The sequence below is a fragment of the Saccopteryx leptura genome, chromosome 2 (assembly GCF_036850995.1).
Source record: "Saccopteryx leptura isolate mSacLep1 chromosome 2, mSacLep1_pri_phased_curated, whole genome shotgun sequence".
Taxonomy (NCBI): domain Eukaryota; kingdom Metazoa; phylum Chordata; class Mammalia; order Chiroptera; family Emballonuridae; genus Saccopteryx; species Saccopteryx leptura.
Window position 1 is genome coordinate 21,334,211 of NC_089504.1, and position 22,351 is coordinate 21,356,561.

At 45.9% G+C, this 22,351-nt stretch overlaps 1 protein-coding gene and 1 pseudogene across 1 annotated transcript; both read right to left on the reverse strand.

Annotated features, from left to right (window-relative positions):
• Positions 1-939: 939 nt before the first annotated feature.
• Positions 940-17,052, reverse strand: C2H9orf43 (chromosome 2 C9orf43 homolog). Its single transcript, XM_066365609.1, has 13 exons — positions 16,867-17,052; positions 16,614-16,764; positions 13,319-13,388; positions 10,908-11,008; positions 8,190-8,253; positions 6,643-6,815; positions 5,829-5,979; positions 5,434-5,494; positions 5,072-5,136; positions 4,774-4,861; positions 2,146-2,225; positions 1,412-1,478; positions 940-1,199 (listed from the first exon to the last, which is right to left on the reverse strand). Exons 1-13 carry the CDS (start codon positions 17,012-17,014, stop codon positions 946-948), a joined length of 1,473 nt encoding a protein of 490 aa, XP_066221706.1. The 5' UTR covers positions 17,015-17,052; the 3' UTR covers positions 940-945.
• Positions 17,053-18,497: 1,445 nt separating this feature from the next.
• On the reverse strand, positions 18,498-20,706 carry LOC136394345 (heat shock cognate 71 kDa protein-like; annotated as a pseudogene).
• Between the last annotated feature and the right edge of the window lie 1,645 nt (positions 20,707-22,351).

The window sequence follows — 22,351 nt, forward strand, 5'->3', positions numbered from 1 at the left end:
GGGCTGTGTCCTCAGAAGGGGCAGATGACATCACTTCTCATCTTGACACCAGCTACCTGTTGCTGACGCTAAGTTCCTGCACGTACAGCTAATAGGCGGGGACTCTCGTCTCCCACCAGCCCCCACTTGTGGGAAGGAGGCTCGTCCCTGAGTGCAGAGCTGCTGAGAATACTAAGGCCCACTGCCCTTGCCCCGGCTCATGGGGCATAGGGCCCACAGCTTTCATTGGGTACATGAGAATTTCATTACAGTATTCTCTTTACTTTTACGGAATTTTGAATTGTTTTCTATATTAAAAAGCATAAGGACAAAACCAAACAAACAAAAATCTTCCCAAATCTCAAGTTCAAGCAATCCTGAGACTCTGAGATTCTGAGTCCTCATGAGCATCAGGGAAACTTTTCCTACCTTAGAAATGGGAGCAATACATCGGGGACAATGCTTTCAGACTCTTTCTGGCTAATACGGGGCCTGTCCCACGTAAGCAGGAATGTTACACAGAACGCAACCAGTATTATTGTCTGGATACCATCCTCAAAAGAAAGCGTTTCCAGAGGATGAGAGGAAAAGCTGGGAACACAGGAGGTGCTCCCTAGGGTCAAATTCATCTTCCTACAACTAGAAACCTTTCAGCGCTTCAGAGAGGAGATAAAAGTGATCCAGAAAAGGGTGCCAAGAAATATCTCTCCCCTCCTCCCAGAAAGAGAGAATGAGTCTTTTGATTAAGCAGCAGCTATGTTCAATCACCAAATTATTCTGACCCTAATGGAAGAGAAACAATGTGAGTTTCAAAGGGGTGGGGCTCTCCTCCCCTCATTTATTTTAGAGGCAAGTAGAGGCACATGAAGAAAACAGAACCCCTATGCTCAGGCCCTGCTGGAGGCTCCTGCGAGGAGAAGCCCCTTTCCCTTTAGCCCTCTGTCCACGGTGGCTGCCCTCAGAGCTCTAAGCACCCCGCTGTGGAACAGGCTGCCCAGCGGAGCTTTCTGCCTTGGCCTCCAGAGACTCTTCTCTCTGCGTCTCAGAGAGTTGGTCCTCCTTGTCCTCATAATCAGCGAACTGAGGAATCCTCCGTGGTTTAAGCTCAGGGCTCCAACTTGCTCTAGACGTGCTGGCTGAAAGGTCCTCTGGGGTCCTCTCTTGGGCTTCCGACACAATCTCATCCTCATTAGCGGGTTCTGTCTTGGATAATTTAGCATCTAAAAGAAGATTCAGCCATTAATTGTGCTTATATTCTTCTCCCAACTAACTGTGACAACAGGAGAACAGAAAAGGAAGGCCTGGGGTATCCTTAGGACCCTCTGAGGGGATGAGGTCTGAGTCACCCAGGGACGTGAACCATCCCGGTCATCACAGGTTTAGCTTTCCTGTCCTCAGCCCCGTCCTCAGGTCCCTCAACCTAGTAACTTACTCAGCTTCCTGGGGATGGGATCCAAGTGGTCCTCAGCGAGGTCCCTCTGTGGTCCTTTTGTGGAATCCTGAAATCCATTGGAGTAAGTGTAAGGGCACTTGAAACTTTAGGAAACAAAGGATTTTTCTAAAAGATGCTTTTCTTGGAGAAATTAACATCTAAGCCCATCTCCTAACACTGAAGAGAGAAGCTGGTATCACACATCCTTTGCCCTCCAGGCTGACCAGATGCAGCCAGAACCCACTCTTCCCCATCCCCAGCTGTCACTGAGGGCAGACTGCCTCCAAAAGCGGCCGCCAAGGATTCCTCCCATTCCTGTACGCACATACTGTTCCTTCAAAGAGAGGGAGTCCATTTCCTCTCCTCTCGAATCTGGGCCAGACTGGTGATTTTTGGACCAGTAAAACATGGCAGAAGTGCCACTGTTCCAGTTCCAGGCCCACCCCTTAAGAAAGTGCCTGCACGAGATGACTATTCTGTCAAGAAGCCCAAACTAGCCACAGGTAGAGAACTCACAGAAGAGAACCACGGCAATCTGGCCAACAGCCCCAGCCCAGCCTCCAGCCGAATGTGGCTGCATGAGTGACATCAAGCCAGATAGACAAACCATCCAGTCAACACACAGAACCAGGAGAAATAACAGTGCCCTATGGTCTCAGCTTCGGGGTGGTTTGCTAGGCAGTAACAGACCACTGAAGCAGGGCCCTAGCAGCGGGGCCCTCACTCACTCTCACCTGTTTCCAGGTGCAGCCTTCTTTCTTCCCCGGCTGCTGCCCCTTTTTGTTACTTCTCCGACCTGGGGGAGTTCTGCTACCTAGTGGTCACAAAGTAACTCAGTTCTCTTATTTGTATTTCATATCCTACTGTTGGGCTTCTAGTTAACCCCCTAGTCCAGTGGTCCCCAACCTTTTTTGGGCCAAGGACCAGTTTAATGTCAGAAAATATTTTCACGGACCGGCCTTTAGGGTGGGACAGATAAATGTATCATGTGACCGAGACAAGCGTCAAGAGTGAGTCCTAGACGGATGTAACAGAGGGAATCTGGTCAATTTTTAAAAATAAAACATCATTCAGACTTAAATATAAATAAAACGGAAATAATGTAAGTTATTTATTCTTTCTCTGTGGACCGGTACCAAATGGCCCACGGACTGGTACCGGTCCACGGCCCAGGGGTTGGGGACCACTGCCTAGTATACAAGTGACTCCCTATCCAGGACAAGACAGGACCTTAGAGGCAGCTAAAAGGAAGTCAGGTTTTCTGAATTCTATTTGTGACGCTGGTCACCTGGGACTGTGCCCACATCTATTACAGAATTAGAGATTAAGGTAAAGTGTGTGTTGAAAGACCCAGGATTCCTCCAAGAAACCTAAGGGGCAGCTACCTTCACAGCACAGCAGCAAAAGAAGCTCTAACTCTACCTTCCCAGTTAGTGGCCACTCCTCTGACCTTCTTGCACCATAGCTAATGTACCCATATTGGCTTCTGAAAATGAAACTTGTCCCCCTAAAAAGCTCTAGTTCCACCTGACCTGTGGTGGCGCAGTGGATAAAGCATCGACCTGGAACGCTGAGGTCACTGGTTCAAAACCCTGCACTTGTCTGGTCAAGGCACATATGGGAGTTGATGCTTCCTGCTCCTCCTCCCTTCTCTCTCTCTCTCTCTCTCTCACTCTCTCTCTCCTTTCTAAAATGAATAAATAAATTTAAAATAATAAAATAATTTAAAAATTAAAAAAAATTTTAAAAAGCTCTAGTTCCAGAATTTTTCTACATCAGCTTTATCCCAAACTAGTCCTGAAACTAAATTATTCTTTCCATTCTCAGTTTCCCTTTATCTAAATGAACGTCTTCCAAGCTGCTACCAGAAGTATTATGTTATAAGGTAAAGCCAGTCAAGGAACTCCCTTGTTCAACAATTCTGTTGCCTCCCTCCCAGCACCGGTTCCCACACTGGCTGCACACTGAAACCCTGGAGAATTCTAAAACACACTGAGGACTGGGCGCCAACACCAGAAATACTGATTTAGCAAGTCTCAGGTGCAGGCAGGAGTTAGGGCTCTAAAAGCTCCTCAGTTGGTTTCGTGTGCAGTCACGGTGGAGCATCATTGACCTGGAGGCTAAAGGTCAAACACCTTAGCAGGCTATACAAGCCGCTACCCACCTTTCCCTTAAATATCCAACCCCACAGCCACGTGGACAGCTCAGGGTTCCCTGAGCACCACGCTGCTCCGAGACGCCTTTGCACAGGCTAGCCCCACGTCCAGGAACTGTCTTCCATGTCAGAAAGTTCTCACATGTACCCAAGATCCAATGCAAAAATCAGCTCTTCCATAAGGCCTTTCTCAACTCAGTGAGGACAGACCACTGCTCTAAGCACATGGTTCAAAGGGCACCCCAGTCACTCAGGCAAAACTGCTCCCATTGGGAGCATCAGAGTGGAATTCAGGGAAGTGTGGGTCACTCTGGATGGGGGGCTAAGCTTGGACAAGTCACCTCCTGCCCTGGCCACAGCCATGGTCTCTCTACCTCCCGTGTGAGAGTGAAGAGTCTTGTTATATCTTCAGTCAGAGGACAGCACTGGTATAAGAGAGCTCAGCTTCCAAGAGAGCAGCTTCCTTCCCAGGAAACACCTTACCCAAGCCCTCCAGTGCCCCAGGATTGGAGAGTAAATTCTGATCATTAAACGCTTATTTCCACATTACAGTCAGCAACATCCAGTCTAAGCAGGGCAGAAGGTTTAGGAGGATTCCTTCTCCCTCCTTCCCTCCCAGTCTGCACTCGAGCTGAGAAATGTCAGAGGGACAGGGATAAGTATGTCCTTCAGCTCAGACATGGTAAGAACTCCAAAAAAGACAAGATACCCGTTCTTATCTCCAGCATGAACTCAGAGGGAAAAGATAACCTGCCTCCTAGATGGGGCTAGATAATGCGTTGATCTCAACCTGAGGCTGCAGAAACTAACTTGGGGCCGAGGCAGTGGAGGGCCATAGAACTCTCCTGGGGCTTTAGTGAGGGGCCCCAGATCTTCCCTGCCTCTTCGGCCAATGTCCCCTCCAGGGTCTTCTCTTCAGGGCTTGCTCGTCAACCTCAGACCACCTGCCTTTTCTAAGGTAGGGCCTGAGGGAAGATGACTCTGACTCCCGCTCCTGGTCCTCTCTCAAACCCCGTGAGAAGCAGACATGTGGCCCATGTGCTTGCTTAGTAAATATATGATGGAAGGATGATAGGCAAGCCAACACATTCCAAGGAGAAGTCTGAGTGCCTGACAAGGCAGGTCCCCAAATGACAAACATGTTCAGCTTTTTCTGCCCTCCAGTCTATCCTGGGATTCCATCAGCCTTAACCCATATTGTCCTTACCAGACCACGGGTCACAAACGCTGGGACCTCGACGTTTATGCCACGTGCTCTGGCTTCCCGGACCACTCTTGGATTTCCTCTTAGCCTCCTGAAAGCCACAGGAGGAAGAACTGAGTTAGGACTTTTGGAAGTGAACAACACTTTCAAAGAGTCTAAAGAAGGAAGTTAATATCTACAACCAAATAGGAATTTCATACTGACAACCAGGCAGAGAACAAGGAGAGTCCCACCTCCTACACAGCCCTTCCCGTTCCGGGCTGTGCCCAGCAAGTCCCAGTGTCCCCTCACTGCTGCTTACCTGTTTCTTAGTAGGTGTTTTCAACTTCTTCTGTTGCTGCCATTGCTGCTGCTGCTGCTTCTGATCTGTGACCAGAGAACCAGCTCGATCCTCTTCTCCCTGATAGCTGCCACCCTCCCCCTGGGCTGCCAGCTGTGCCCCGCTGCACAGTGGTGACACTCTCCCTCTGGTCAGGACCTGGCTGGGGCAAGGGTGGTGGTGGTGGCGGTGGTGGCTGCTTCCTGAAATTGCCGTTTCCTGAGTTCTACACGTGACCCTATATGTGGCCACAAACGACACTGAATTTGGACCAGGATCCAGTATGAGGGCTGTGGACTGAGGGAGAAGGGCACCTGGCGAGCTGGCTGCACCGGGAACCCTACCTTCCATCCTCAGGTGATAATACAGTTTCCTCAAACGTTCAGGATGTCTCAGAGCCGGTCTCTGGGGGAAAGAAAGGACAGCTCTCCGGCAGGCCTCTCCCCTTCCCAGCTGGATCCCCCATGTACTTACCCGTCTAGTCAGCACACAGGTCTGAGAGCCCTGTGCGGGCACCACTGTACCCACCGTACCAGGAGCTCTGGAGAGGGGAGAGGCATGGGGGACGACGTGCAGAAGAAACAGAGAGATGCTCTTCTCAGACACCTCCCCACACGTTTGCTTTCACCTACACACAGCCTAGCCCTTCTCTGGGGGGTGGGTCAACTGCTCCAGCCTCGAAGATAGATGAGTTGGATTTGCACGCAGACACCGTGCTCTGAGACACCCTCGCACCCACCTGCAGGGTGAGGCGGTGGATGGAGAGACCCATCTGAGCAGAAATGGCGCTGTCAGGGCAGCTCTTTTCCAGAGGAGGTTTCTTTTTCTTTATGGACAATTGTGTCTTCACCTCCGGACAAGGCATGGTTTTCCCTTCATCTGACAAAAGACTGAAGGGGACAGAGACAGCCAGACAATGAGCAGCAGCTCTTCTTGGAGAGTGTGGCTGAGGAGAAATATGAGAAGGGCTCCATATCTGAAGAAGTGTCCACTTGGGGCCTATGAGGCCTGAACCAACGGGTACTCATTCGCTAACAGCCATGCTCATTATAGCCGGGTGGAGTAGGTGTTCACTATCTGTCAGGCTCACGTGCTTTATACCAGTGAATCCTTTCAACGCCCTGAGGACCAGTAGTATTGTCCCATTTTGCAGATGAGGAAAATGAAGCTTAAAGAAACTAAATAAAGTACCAAAATTTGCAAAGCCCGTAAGTTTTCATGTAAAATGTAAAGGTTGCCTCACTCCAACCACATATCCATTCTGCCTCCCACTTAGCCATGGCTTATCTAGAAAATGAGGAGCGTAATTGGCCTACCTCCTAGTAGAGGTTTAAATGAGAGAAAATATGTAAAGGACTTACTCAGCACAGGGCCGGGCAGATGCTAAGTACTTGATAAATGGTGATTGCTGTCACCACTGCATATTGGGAAGTCGGAGAACTCAGTGAACAAATAGGGTGATGGTTTTCTCCCCTCCCTGCTCAGGAAGACCCTTCTCAGCCTCAAAGGAAAGCAGGCGCCCTAGCTCTCCCACAGGCCGGCGTGCTACTCACGCATTCAGTAGATACTGAGGCACTGTGTCAGACTGGTCCCAGAAAGGGAGGAACTCTGAACTTGGTTGTTCAGACAGATCTGCTGGGGAGGGCGGAGGCGCAGTCAGCCTTGGAGCGCTCAGCTGTGACTCTGAGTCCTGCTTTCCAGAGGGAAGCAGAGATGGCTTGCATTTCTGTTAAAGAAACAGTGGAGAGAACTCCTTGAAGCCCTCCTCAATGCCGCTTCTCCCACCCACTGTGCAGCCTCCCGACATTGCCGCACAGGAAACCCTTGTTCCCAGACTGAGGCCAGCAGCAGCCCGCTCCGGTCCGCACTGTGAGGACTGCCCCCTTCTGCCCTCTGGCTCCCAGCTCTATTGTTGAATTCCGACCATATGAGGATTAGCTGTTTTGTTTGTTTTTCCCCAAAAAAGGTTATATTCATTTATTCATTTAACAAATATTTATTGACAAACTTTGTGACAGGCACAGAACTAGAGCTGGGATTCAGCAATGAACAAAATGGACCAAAACGCTATTTTCATGGATGTAGCAACCTTCCAGCTCTGCGACCCTTTTAAAGCTACGTTTACCCAATAAATGGTAGAATTAGAAGAAGCATCCCAGGTTCAAAATAATCCCTACTCCATTGAAATTCTGTTTCCACCACACTGGGTATTCATTTTTAATTGACTAAAAATTCCTCCTCAATACCCAACAGTTCCTCCTAACATCTCTTCAAGGTGCCCTTCACCTTCCCACAGGGAGGAGACAGGGAAAAAGTCTCTCAGTACAAAATGATTTAGTAATTATTTCTTTCTTTTTTTATATAATTTTTTTAAATTTTATTTATTTATTTATTTTTTTTTTACAGAGACAGAGTGAGTCAGAGAGAGGGATAGACAGGGACAGACAGACAGAAACAAAGAGAGATGAGAAGCATCAATCATTAGTTTTTCATTGCGTGTTGCAACACCTTAGTTGTTCATTGATTGCTTTCTCATATGTGCCTTGACTGCAGGCCTTCAGCAGACTGAGTAACCCCTTGGTGGAGCCAGCAACCCTGCGTTCAAGCTGGTAGGCCCTTGCTCAAACCAGATGAGCCCGCGCTCAAGCTGGCGACCTCGGGGTCTCGAACCTGGGTCCTCTGCATCCCAGTCCGATGCTCTATCTGGTCACCACCTGGTCAGGCAGTAATTATTTCTTAAGAGGGGTTTTTTTTTTGAAAATTTTGTTCATTTAAAGAGAGAACAGGGCCTGATCTGTAGTGGCACAATAGATAAAGTATCGACCTGAAATGCTGAGATCCCCAGTTCGAAGCTCCGGGCTTGCTGGGTCAAGGCACATACGGGAAGCAACGAGTTGAGGCTTCCCTCTTCCCCACCCCCTTTCTGTCTCTCTTTTTTTCTCTCTCTCTCCTCTCTAAAATGAATAAATAAAATACAGTAAAATAAAATAAAATAAAATAAAATAAAGAGAGAACAGAAGGGGGAAGATATCTGAAAGGAAAACAAAAATAACTTCTACTGAGAAACATCAGAAAGCTTTGGCCAAAACATCAAACTTACCACTGTAGATGCCTCTCTTTTCTTCTTCCCATCCTGGCTGGAAATGCTAGACTTCTTAGCTGGACTGGAAATAAGAATACCACAACTCAGTTCCAGACATCTTAAACAAAAGCACCAAGGATACTCGTGAATGAGGACTAGAAGATTTCTATCCTCTATGCTGTACTCAGACATGGACAGCTGGGAGCCCAGGACCTGCTGCCCCAAGGCTGCTAAAAAAAGGACCCTTACCTTCACATCTCAACGAGGTACCCCCCTAGTCTGTCACACAATCCAGTTATTTACTTTTATAGCACTAGTCCAAATCAGCAGTTATACACTTAGGTGCAGTGATGTTTGTAATGTCTAAATCCCCACCACTGTAAGACTACAGAAGGACAGGGACCAGAATTCTCACTGCTTAGCATGAGGAGATACTTAAGTATTTTCCCTCTGTTATCTTCCTCCTCCTTTTTGCTTGGAACATGGATATGATGGCTGGAACCCTAGCACTCACTTAGATCTTAAAAATCCCTGTGGCCTGACGAGTAGTGGCACAGGGGATAGAGCATCAACCTAGGTTGCTGAGGTCCCAGGTTCAAAACCCCGAGGTCGGCCCTGACCGATTGGCTCAGCAGTAGAGCGTCGGCCTGGCGTGCAGGAGTCCCGGGTTCGATTCCCAGCCAGAGCACACAGGGGAAGTGCCCATCTGCTTCTCCACCCCTCCCCCTCTCCTTCCTCTCTGTCTCTCTCTTTCCCTCCCGCAGCCAAGGCTCCATTGGAGCAAAGTTGGCCCGGGCGCTGGGGATAGCACTGTGGCCTCTGCCTCAGGTGCTAGAATGGCTCTGGTTGCAACAGAGCGACACCTCAGATGGGCAGAGCATCGCCCCCTGGTGGGCATGCCGGATGGATCCCAGTCGGGCGCATGCGGGAGTCTGTCTGACTGCCTCCCCATTTCCAGCTTTGGAAAAATGAAAAAGAAAAAACAAAACAAAACAAAACAAAAAAACCCGAGGTCACCAGCTTGAGTGCAGACTCATCTGGCTTGAGCACAGGCTCACCAGGTTGAGCATGGATATCAACATGACCCCATGGTCACTGGATTGAGCCCAAAGGTCGCTGGCTTAAGCCCAAGGTTGCTGGCTTGAGCCCAAGGTCACTGGCTTGAGCAAGGGGTCACTGGCTCAGCTGGAGCCCCTCTGATCAAGGCACGGATGAGAAAGCAGTCAATGAACAATTGAAGTGCCATAACTACTAGTTGATGCTTCTCCTCTCTCTCCCTTCCCCCCCCCTCTCTCTCACACACACACACATACACACACACACACACAAACAAAAAACAAACAAACAAAAAACAAACAAACAAACAAAACCCTGGTGAAGCACCTTAGAAGATGGAAGCCATGACTAAGGATGATGGATGACCCAGCCTGACCTGTGGTGGCGCAGTGGATAAAGCGTCGACCTGGAAATGCTGAGGTTGCCGGTTCAAAACCCTGTGCTCGCCTAGTCAAGGCACATATGGGAGTTGATGCTTCCTGCTCCTCCCCCCCTTCTCTCTCTCTGTCTCTCTCTCTCTCCTCTCTCTCTCCTTTCTAAAATTAATAAATAAAATTAAAACAAAAATTAAAGTGACACAACCACGAGCTGATGCTTCTCATGTCTTTCTCTTAAACACACACACACACACACACACACACACACACGACACTTTAGGAAAAAAAAAAAAAAGGATGATGACCTAGAAAGCTAGGAGCTCTGGCCTCTGACTACCTCATGGGCCTGACATACTACAGCATGCAGGCCCTGGCCCACCTGCATCTGGGCTTCTTTTACATGAAAGAAAATAACCATTGGGGTTTTTTTATTTGTTTGTTTATAATACACACACACACACAAGTATACATATATAAAAAAGCATTTTTATATATGTATCATTTTTATATAGTATCATTTTTTTAAAAGAAAATGAAATTAAAAGAAATTCTTAAGTCTCATCATTTCTAAATACTTACTTAACAAATATCTGAAAACCTTAGCAGTCAAAAAATAAAAACCACTTTCTTCCTAAGGCTGTCAATATTAGCAAGCCTTTAGGCCTTTGCCAAGTGATCTTTGTCATGTTCTGCTTTCTACACAAGTTGCTTATGCTGTGCGTTTCGTGCCACTGCACTAGGCCTTGGGGTTGAGACCCAAAATTCATGTACTTCACCAAAAACTTGTTCACTAGTTGCTGATGACTAATATGAAAAACTAATAGAAAGCATTTGTTTCTTAATCAGACCTCACAAATACATTGAGCCCTATCTTTTTTTTTTTTTTTTTTTTTTTTAGAGAGGAAGGGGGAGAGAGAGAGAGAAGGAGCAGGAAGCATCAACTCCCATATGAGCCTTGATCAGGCAAGCCAGGGTTTTGAACCGGCAACCTCAGTGTTTCCAGGTTGACACTTTATCCACTGCGCCACCACAGGTCAGGCATGAGCCCTATCTTGTAGGCTATTTACTGCCACATAGAATTTGATGTAGAGAAGTCCTAGAACATGAATCTCAAATGCATTAAAACAGAATTCCAGTGTAGCAAGAGGCAGATGCATGAGATTATACCCGTCTCTGCTTGGCCTCCTGCTGCTGGCAGTGAGGTGGCTAACAAGGAGACCGCAGAAAGGAGGCCTGCAGAGGACAGCAGGGCTCTGTAAAACCTGGGAGTTGAAGACCCATAAGTTCTAGACATGATACTCACCCCACTTGCGTCTCTTGTTCTTTGGGAATCCAGACTACAACCATATTTCTAACATCTTGTGGGCAAGGAAGTGGTGTCTCATTCAAATTTAGCACTGGAAGCTAAGAGAAAAAAAGAAAGCCTATGTACGGTTTGAAGGTAACAGCTCCTGATAGCACTCAGTACCAGACCAAGGACTAAATTATAAAGCTAACCAAAAGATACAATGGCTCACAGGTAATAGAAAGGCAGTCTCCCTCACCCAAACATCCTTATAATATTTCCCTAAGAAACCAGGTATCAGTATAGGTACTAGAAGAGTGAGCATTTGTAAGTGAAAAGTCTCCCCTGCCTCACTGCGACATTAGGGGGGCATTTGGCAATTCCAAACCTCATCCTATATGGGACTACCTTGCGGCCTACCTAAGGGAACACTACCCATTCTGGCTACTCCATTCCAAAGACTGAGATCCTCTAGAGATAGTACAGTACAATTTCGGAGCAGGGAGGGAATTGATAGAGACAGAAGCAACTACTTTTATAGCCTGTCCACAAATATAGGCATCTGCATGAAAGTTAAAGTCTTAACTCTTTTCATGTTGAGCTATTTAATATACTAAAACACTGGTGCTCAAGGAAACCTTACAAATCATCTTGTCCATATCCCTAGTAGGAAAGGGGTGGTGGTGGTTAAAAATAAGGTGTCCCCATGAAAAGAAAATGATTGGCTTGGGAGAACAGGGGAGATTCCTTTGCACTGTAAATCCTTTTATGCCTTTTGAATGTAGAACCATGTACATGGATTACCTATTCAAATAATTAATTTTAAACTAATTTAATCTAACCCTCTTGTTCCAAAGTGGTCAAAGAGGTAAGTGCTTTCTTTGTTCATCCATTCAAACCATCTACCCTTTCTTAGTTCCTCACACTCTCCACATGACACTGAAAAGTGAAGAAATATCTCATGAAAAAAATAAAAGGCATCCATAGGACCTCGAAGAGCAACAAATCTTACTGTAGAAAAGTAGAAAAGGTTTTCTTCCTAAACTCGAATTTAGTTCTTCTGCTAAATAGCTATGTGCTTTAGCAAATCACTTCTTATTTGGACCTCAGTTTCCTCAACTGAAAAATATATGAGATAGACCATAGCAATGTTCTTCAAACTGTAATTGCAACTTACTCATAGATGATTGAATCAGATTGAGTGAATTGAAGTCTACACTGTTTAAAAATGAAATAGAATAAAATAGAGCAGGACAGAAAGTATCAGAATACATCACCCTTAGTTAGGGTAAGGATTGTTCTATGACATGTTTGTTATACCTGGGACACTGAGGACCCAGGTTTGAAACCCCAAGGTTGCCAGCTTGAGCATGGGATCACAGACAGGATCCAACGGTCGATGGCTTGAGCCCAAAGGCCGTTGGCTTGAGCAAAGGGTCACTGGCCTGGCTGGAGCTCCGCCCCCCCCCACCCCGTCCACCCAGTCAAGACACATATGAGAAAACAATCAATGAGCAACTAAGATGTCACAACTATGCGTTGATGCTTCTCATCTCTCTCCCTTTCTGTCTGTCCCTGTCTATCACCCCACTTCCTCTCTCACTAAAAAAAAAAAAAAGAAAGAAAAAGTATTTCTTACTGTAGGTCAGGGGTCTCAAACTCGAGGCCCACGGGCCGCATGCGGCCCACCGAACAATTTTGTGCAGCCCACAGACTAATCCACGAAGTTCAAAATATTTTGGATAAAATTAAGTAAGCCTAGGGGCCTACTTGTATTTTTCATTTCTCTAGCATCCTAACTAGATATTAGCTTAGTTAACAGCAGTTGTGATGCGAACTACAGTTTCTGGTCGTTTTGTGACACTGAGTAAACTGCATGTATGATTGTGCTTGTTGTACTGATTTTTTTTTGTTTTCAACTGCAGTGAGAAAAGTGTTGTGTAACAGTTGCCTTTTGTAGACCTAGTGCGGCCCGCCAAATGGCTGTGATCTTGCTCTGCGGCCCACATGCTGAGTTGAGTTTGAGACCCCTGCTGTAGGTCATAGCTAAAAACATTTCAAAGTCAACAGAGTAGATGACCTTAAGGCCCAATTCAGGTCTGCCATCCCAGCATTCTAATTTCCCTGTAATATGAGATAATAGCATTTACTTAGTAGCTGAACATGTTCTATACAGGGTAGAGACAAAATTCTGACTTATGCCAAACTGCCACAGATCAAGCCCACTTGTGTCTGGGATCTCTGGTAATGGCATAGCAGGGGAAGCCGTTAGCACACATCCTAGCATTATTGTAAGGAACAATGTTAGATAGTTATCATCACCATTATGATCATCATCATTATTCAGACTGTAGTCATCCTAAGAAACAATGCTAAATAAAAGCAAATATTTTATTTCCATTAGTAAAGAGAAGATGCAGAAGAAATACCTTTTTTAATCTGTGGCTTTCTTTGGAAGATCTATTCGGAAAATCTTTTTCAGGTAAATCCTTCCGAGGCCTAAAAAAATGAAAGTTTCTGAACATGAGACAGAGACAGAAAAGTCTTCTTGGGATGATAAAATAGTGCTATGAGGAAAAGCCTTCTACTTAGTTATAGAAAACCTCGGACTGGATACTTACCGAATGAATGTAGGATCTCACCATCTCCTTAAGTTTTGTTTTTCCCAGAACAGTTCCCAAATAGACAATGCACATTGCAAACACTTTACAACCATTTGTCGTATCAACTGAATAAATAGCCTATGCCTCTCTCTCTCCAGCTGCAGAAAGTTACATCATCATCAATAATAATTTAAATATCTTAGATGTAGGTGCCCAAAAACAACTTAAATAAACGAAATGTGGTATATACACACATGGGATATTTTTAAAGGAATGAAATTCTGATACATGCTACAACACAGATGAACCCTGAAAACATTAGGCTAGATTAAATAAGCCAGACATAAAAGGACAAATGTTCTATGATTCCATTTATATGTGGTACCTAGAATAGGCAAGAGCATAGACAAAATATAACAGAGTATCAGGAGCTGGAAGAAGGAGGGAATGAGAAGCTCTTTTTTTTTTTTCTTGTATTTTTCTGAAGTTGGAAATGGGGAGGCAGTCAGACAGACTCCCGCATGCGCCCCACCGGGATCCACCCGGCACGCCCACCAGGGGGCGATGCTCTGCCCATCTGGGGTGTCGCTCTATTGCAACCAGAGCCATTCTAGCGCCTGAGGCAGAGGCCACAGAGCCATCCTCAGTGCCCGGGCCAACTTTGCTCCAATGGAGCCTCGGCTGCGGGAAGGGAAGAGAGAGACAGAGAGGAAGGAGAGGGGGAGGGGTGGAGAAGCAGATGGGCGCTTCTCCTGTGTGCCCTGGCCGGGAATTGAACCCGGGACTCCTGCACACCAGGCCAATGCTCTACCACTGAGCCAACCGGCCAGGGCCGAGAAGCTCTTGTTTAATGAGTGCAGAGTTCCTGTTTGAGATGATGAAAAAGTTCTAGAAATAAATAATGGTGATGGTTGCACAATATTGTAAATGTACTTACTGCTACTAAGTTAAATATGGTTAAAGTGGACCCTGGCCAGGTAGCTCAGTTGGATAGAGTATGATCCCGATACACCAAGGTGTGGGTTCAATACCCAGTCAGGGCATATAAAAGAATCAACCAATGAATGCATAAATAAGTGGAACAAAAAATTGATATTTCTCTTTCTCTCTCTCTTCTTCCCTCTCTCTCTAAAAATCATTAAATTTTTTGAAAAATGTTTAAAGCCATGACAATAAAATCACAATACTGATTCCCAGTCAGGGCACACAGGAGAAGCAACCATCTGCTTCTCCACCCTGTCCTCTCTTTCTCTCTCTCTCTCTCTCTCTCTCTCTCTCCTCCCCCCTCACTACCCCCTGCAGCCATGGCTCAACTGATTCCAGCAAGATGGCCTCATGCACTGAGGATGGCTCTGCAGCCTCCACCTCAGGCGCTAAAAATAACTCAGTTGGAGTGACTTCTCAGATGGGCAGAGCATCACCCCATAAGGGGCTTGCCAGGTGGATCCCATTTGGGGCGCATGTGGGAGTCTGTCTCCCTGCCTCTCCTGCTCTCACTTAATTAAAAGAGAAATACTGTCCTCTTACATTTTTGTATCACTTGCTACTTTATTTCTTTAAATATGTTAACTGTATAAATGAATAACTATTGAAAAGACATGTAAGCTACAGACCCAACTCCTTAGCCTGACTTACAGAGTTCTACATGATGAAGGCCCTGCTTGCTACTCCCGCTCCCCACTCTCAACCCTGATCACTCTCCCATTCCTGCTCTATGTTCTAAACACTGAACTTTTTTCCGAACACTTAAAGAACTTCCTCTTGCCTTCTGGATTTTGCATGTGCTATTTATGTAGTCTAGAACTCTCTTCCTGTCTCCCTCCCACCTGCAACCCCCACTTCACTAAACTGCTCTAATTTCAGGTCTAAGCGCAGGTGCCACCTATACAGAAAGCCGAGCCCTGGGTTAGGAATCCTTCCCCTGAATTTCCACACACCTAGATGGCTCTCTTCATACCACACCCATCACAACAAACGGTTCTTGCCCCCCCCCCCCAACTAGACTGAAAGCTCCTGGAGGAAAAGACTATCTTATTCACAGTGTATGCCCAGTGCCCAGGAAAGTAGACCCCACTATGATTTATCTGTGAACCCAATGAGTGACTAAACAATGATGTCATGGTCTTTGCCTTCAGAGGCCCTGACTGGGAAAAGCCGCTGTTCTCCCAGGGTTTGAGTACAATAGAACCTGAAAGTAGCCCTATCCTTTTCTGTACTATCTCTGGCCTAAGAAAAGTCATCGAGGGCTGCTGAAATTGAACAGGAGACTAGAAGCCACTACAAAGGCCACCATTAATGCTTTTGACTCCAGGCAACAGGGTCTTCAAAGTTTAAAAGTCTAAGCTTTCCACAGATACCTTTCCCTTAGCTTCATATATCAGCAAGCACTAATTGAGGAGCTCAACTTTGTAGGATATTCAAAGGGAAAAGCCATTGCTTCTTCCTTCAGGACCTTATAGTTTCATACCTAAAAATAAGACAGCCAGCACGTGTGGGCAGTCTTCTGAAGACTCACAGAAGCTAATGAGATATTCCCTGATACGGGCTGAACTGTGCCCCTCAAAATTCATCTGTTGATATCCTAACCTCCAGTACCTCCGATTTTGACTGTTTTTAGAGATAAGGTCGTTAAAGAGGTAACGAAGGTAAAACAAGGTCATATAGGTGAGGCCTCATCCAATCTGACTGGTATGCTTATAAGAAGAGATTAGGACACTGACACACAGAGGAAAGATCATGTTGTGACAGAGGGAGACCATGGCCGCCTCCCAGCCAAGGAGAGAGCACTCAGGAGAAAGTAGCTCTGCCAACACGTTGATCTTGAACTTCTAGCCTCAGGAGGTTGAGAAGAGAACTTTCTGTTGTTTAAGCCATCCAGTCTGCGGTACTCTGTATATACGTACCCTCGCAAACTAATATACCCCCACCATCTTAACCAACTCTTAGGGCACGAATAAGGATGCTTTCTTTTTAGTTTCCCACCACCTATTTACCACCTCCTTAGCTAAATTGGCGTTTTATTTCGAACCCACATTTCTCAAGGTCTTCTACAAAGGTAAAGGAAGTCAACCCAGAATTTTGAGATAGCAGGTTCTTAAAGGAAGATTCCATGGTAATTTACCTGCCTGGAAATTTGGAGTCAAACTTTGCACCCCAAGACAATAAAGAGTGAGGCTTAGTCAAGGTGAATCCGGGTAAAGGATGCTGAGGACGTCTCTTGGCCAGGAAGCAGGAAGCAGAGATATTTACAACAGTGAGCACTGGGGGTTTCTCTAAGAAAGCAGACCAGAAGAAAACACATAATATGTCAAAAGGGAGCCAAACAGAAATAATTGAAATATCTTGTAAGGAAAGAAATGAGTCGGTTAATTCACCGTTAACATCCAGAGTTTTGCATGGTGAGCCCAGGATTCGAGGGTGCCCCCTCTCAATCCGGCGGATAGTCGCCCAGCATTGTGGATGCTGACACACAGCCGACTTGCAGGTGGTTTCATCCCACTGGCTCTCATCCGGCAAGCCCATGGTTATAAATGGTTAGGACAAAAGCCAACCTTGCAGCTTTTTAGCCCTCTGGAGAAACAACCACATAATTAGGGTATATTAAATATCAGCCAGATCTTAATTTGGACTCAAAGCATAAAATATTTCTATTGAACCCTTGTAGGTAAATGGTGGTCATAGGATAATTAAGAATCGGGTAACAAGCAAGTATGAAAACATCTCAGTGTGAAATAAAGTGGCAAGAGTTTGGGAGCAGACTGACTTCAGAAGTTCTCCTAACCTGACCAGTGGTGGCACAGTGGATAGAGCGTTGACCTAGGTCCCAGGTCCAAAATTCCAAGGCTTGAGAGTGGGCTCATCTAGCTTGAGTGCAGGCTCACCAGCTTGAGCACAGGGTCACCAGATTGAGCACAGGATCATCATGATCCCAAAGTCGTTGGCTTGAACCCAAAGGTCACTAGCCTGAGCAAGGAGTCACTGGCTCAGCTTGAGCACCCCACCCGCGGTCAAGGAACGTATGAGAAGCCATCATTGAACAACTAAGGTGATGCAACTACGAGTTGATGCTCCTCATTTCTCTCTCTCCAATCTCTCTCTCTCTCTCTATTCCTGTCTCTCTGCCTCTCTCTCTCTCTCAAAAGAAAAAAATGAAAAGAAAACAGAAAAGATCTCTTAATTCATCATTAAAAGATTGCTTAGCTTGACAGGCAGTGGTGCAGTAGATAGAGTGTCGGACTGGGATGCAGAGGACTCAGGTTCGAAACTCTTGAGGTCACTGGCTAGAATGTGGGCTCATCTGGCTTGAGCACTGACTCACCAGCTTGAGCGCGGGATCATAGACATGATCCCATGGTTGTTGGCTTGAGCCCAAAGGTTGCTGGCTTGAGCCTATGGTCACTGAGTTGAGCTAGGAGTCACTCACTCTGCTGTAGCCCCCTGATCAGGGCACATATGGGAAAGCAATCAATGAACAACTAAGGAACCGCAACGAAGAATTGATGCTTCTCATCTCTTTCCCTTCCTGCCTGTCTGTCCCTATCTGTCCTTCTCTCTGTCTCTCTCATTGTCATAAAAAATAAATAAATTAAAAATTAAAAAGATAAAGATTAGTTAATCTGAGTTTCAACCTCTTCATTGGCAAAATGAGCATGAGTCGGCCCTGGCTCAGTGGACAGAGCCTCAGCTAGCGTATAGATGTCCTGGGTTTGATTCCCGGTCAGGGCACACAGGAGAAGCAACCATCTGCTTCTCCCCCCCCCCCCGTCTTCCTTCCCTCTTCCCCTCCTACAGTCAGTGGCTTGACTGATCCAGGCACTGAGAATAGCTCCATTAGAGCGGGACAGCCCCAGGCTCTAAAAATAACTCAGTACTTGAGTATTGGCCCCAAATGAGTTTGCTGGGTGGATCCCAGGTGCATGGGGGAGCCTGCCTCACTATCTCCCCTCCTATCACCTAAAAGAAAAAAAAAAAAGACTAAAAAGTTTTTTGGTTTTTCTTATGGTGCCAATTTTAAATAGTTTTATTTAAGACATCGCATTTTCCACTTTACAATAACAGTGCTTATAAAGTGCATTATTTCCTTTCCCTGTGCACACAGTCCGTATTCAAGTATTGAGAATGCCCAGTTATTTAACTATACAGCAGTTCAATTTTTTTAATCTGCCATAGAATTTGCTACAAATTTGGGTCCTTAAATATTTTATGTGGAACAATAATCTATGCTCAAGGTTGGCTTAATCAACCTCTTCAATGGTGGGCCTGGAGGAGGCACCACCAGGTGGAGGGGCTCCGCCACCAGGGAAGCCCCCAGGCCTTCCTCCTGGCATGCCTCCTGCACTCTGCTACCGCTTGGTAATGATCGGGTTGCAGACTTTTTCCAACTCTTTCTGCTGATGTTCAGATTCTTCCTTTTCTGCAGTCTGGTTCTTATCAAGCCAGTTGATTATTTCATTGCACTTGTCAAGAATCTTCTGTTTGTCATTGTCATTGATCTTGCCTTGAAGTTTTTCACCTTCAACAGTTGCTTTCATGTTGAATGCATATGATTCAAGTGAATTCTTGGAAGACACCTTGTCCCTCTGCTTCTCATCTTCAGCTTTGTACTTCTCGGCCTCCTGGCCCATCCGCTCAATGTCTTCCTTGCTCAGACAGCCTTTGTCATCAGTGATGGTAATCTTGTTCTCTTTCCCTGTACTCTTATCCACAGCAGAGACTTGAGGATGCCATTGGCATCGATATCAAAAGTGACCTGAATCTGAGGAACGCCACGAGGTGCAGGAGGCATGAGTTCAAACTTGCTAAGCAGGTTGTTATCTTTGGTCATGGCACGTTCACCTTCGTAAACCTGAATGAGCACACCAGGCTGGTGGTCAGAGTAGGTAGTGAAGGTCTGTGTCTGCTTGGTAGGAATGGTAGTATTGCGCTTGATGAGGACAGTCATGACTCCACCAGCAGTCTCAATGCCAAGGGAAAGAGGAGTGACATCCAACAGCAGCAAATCTTGAACATTTTCAGATTTGTCTCCAGAGAGGATGGCTGCTTGGAGAGCTGCACCATAAGCAACAGCCTCATCAGGGTCGATGCTCTTATTCAATTCTTTTCCATTGAAGAAGTCCTGCAGGAGTTTCTGAATCTTGGGGATATGGGTAGAGCCACCCACCAGGACAATATCATGGATTTGGGACTTGTCAAGCTTGGCATCTCGAAGTGCTTTCTCTACAGGATCCAAGGTGCCACGGAAAAGGTCGGCATTTAATTCTTCAAATCGAGCATGGGTGATAGAGGTATAGAAGTCGATTCCTTCATAGAGCGAATCAATCTCAATACTGGCCTGGTGCTGGAAGAGAGAGTGCGCTTAGCACGTTCGCAGGCAATACGAAGGCGGCGGACAGCCCTCTTGTTCTCGCTGATGTCCTTCTTATGCTTGCGCTTGAGCTCTGCAATAAAATGGTTGACCATTCGGTTGTCAAAGTCTTCTCCACCTAAGTGGGTATCCCTAGCTGTAGATTTGACCTCAAAGATTCCATCTTCAATTGTGAGAATTGACACATCGAAAGTGCCACCTCCTAAGTCAAAGATCAGCATGTTCCTTTCAGCTCCCACCTTTTTGTCTAAGCCGTAAGCAATAGCAGCAGCAGTTGGCTCATTGATGATTTAAGTACATTGAGACCAGCAATGGTTCCAGCATCTTTGGTAGCCTGACGCTGAGAGTCATTGAAGTAAGCGGGTACTGTGACGACAGCATTGGTTACAGTCTTTCCAAGGTAGGCCTCTGCAATTTCCTTCATCTTTGTCAACACCATCGATGACACCTCTTCTGGATAGAAACTTTTGTCTCTCCCTTGTATTCTACTTGGACCTTGGGTCTGCCAGCATCATTCACCACCATGAAGGGCCAGTGCTTCATATCAGATTGGACAACAGCATCATCAAATCTACGTCCAATGAAGAGTTTGGCATCAAAAACCGTGTTGGTAGGATTCATTGCAACTTGATTTTTTGCAGCATCATCAATCAATCATTCGGTGTCAGTAAAGGCTACACAACTTGGGGTGGTTCGGTTTCCTTGGTCATTGGCTATTATTTCCACTTTTCTGTGCTGGAAAACACCCACGCAAGAGTAGGTGGTGCCAAGACCAATGCCAACTGCAGGTCCCTTAGACGTGGTTGCGGGAGTGCACGCACTGCGGGCAAAGACGTTCTTCTGGACAGCTGCCCCCTCGTTCAGTGAGCAACTAAAAAGTTTTGTTTTTTTTTAAATGAGCATAAGCCTATTTCACAGGGTCATTATATAAATAATTAGCTAATGGGTATTAAAAGGTCTGGCATATAGTTCAGAAGAAATATCTGCATCCTTTCCTTTTCCCCTTTATTAATCATTAGGAAAAAGATACCACCATCTCCAAAAAGTTTTCAAAGTATAACTAATCTATTTACAGAAGTGCTTTAAATAGTTCAAAACTTTGGAAGAGCCTGACCAGGTGGTGGCACAGTGGATAGAGTGTTGGACTGGGATGAGGAAGACCCAGGTTCAAGACCCCGAGGTTGCCAGCTTGAGTGCGGGCTCATCTGGTTTGAGCAAAGCTCAGCAGCTTGGACCCAAGGTCACGTGGTTACGCGGTCTGCTGAAGGCCTGCAGTCAAGGCACATATGAGAAAGCAATCAATGAACAACTAAGGTGACACAACAAAAAACTGATGATTGATGCTTCTCATCTTTCTCTGTTTCTGTCTGTCTGTCCCTATCTATCACCTCTCTGTCCCTGTAAAAAAACAAAAAACATAAAACTTTGGACGACATGTTTCATTTTTCAATATGCTCCAATTTCCATACAGGGAGGCAATATATGCACCAGAAATTAATGGGTTTGCTCAAACAGCAAATCAATAGACTTGCAATTGTGTCAGAGGCCGCTGGCAATTTACTGTCTCTATGGTCTTGGGCAAGTGACTTAACCTCTCTTAGCCTGTTTCCTCACATAAATTAGGGGAGGGGAAATCCCTAAGGGTTGTAGATGCATTATGTGAGAGAATCTACTTTTACATGTGGTAATATAATAGGTGCTCAATAAATACTATCATCTTTCTCTCTCTAGAATCTCTCTAGAAATGTTTTATACAATCACTACTACCTGATCCATACTAAGTTTGTAATTAGGACAGTGTCCATTTCTACTTTATTTCATTCAACACATTTATTGACTACCAAATAAATATGTGAAGGAACCTGTTATAAGCATGAAAAATCATAATAAAAAAAAAAGTCCTGCCCTGGCCGGTTGGCTCAGTGGTAGAGCATTGGACCAGCCCGTGAAAGTCCTGGGTTCGACTCCTGGTCAGGGCACACAGGTGAAGCGCTCATCTGCTTCTCTACCCTTCCTCTTTTTTTCCCCTCTATCTCTCTCTTCCTTTCTCGCAGCCAAGGCTCCATTGGAGCAAAGTTGGCCTGGGTGCTGAGGATGGCTCCATGGTCTCTGCCTCAGGAGATAGAATGGCTCCAGTTGCAATGCAGCAATGGCCCAGATGGGCAGAGCATCACCCCCTCGTGGGCATGCCAGGTGGATCCTGGTCCAGCGCATGCAGGAGTCTGACTGCCTCCCCACTTCTAACTTCAGAAAAATACAAAAAAAAAAAAAAGTCCCCTTCTAAAAAGGACTTTTAATTTAGACCAAAGATAGCAAAATATTGGCCTAGGATTGCACCTCGCCTATGACTTGTTCTTTTTAGCCTGTACTTTAAACCATTATTTTTAAATGGAAATAGTCCATAGATTTCTGGCTCTTTTTAGAGATCACAATATCTGACACTACAGGGGCCCAAGTCCAGTAGGACAGCAAATGACTGAAGCCGAGCTTCTCTA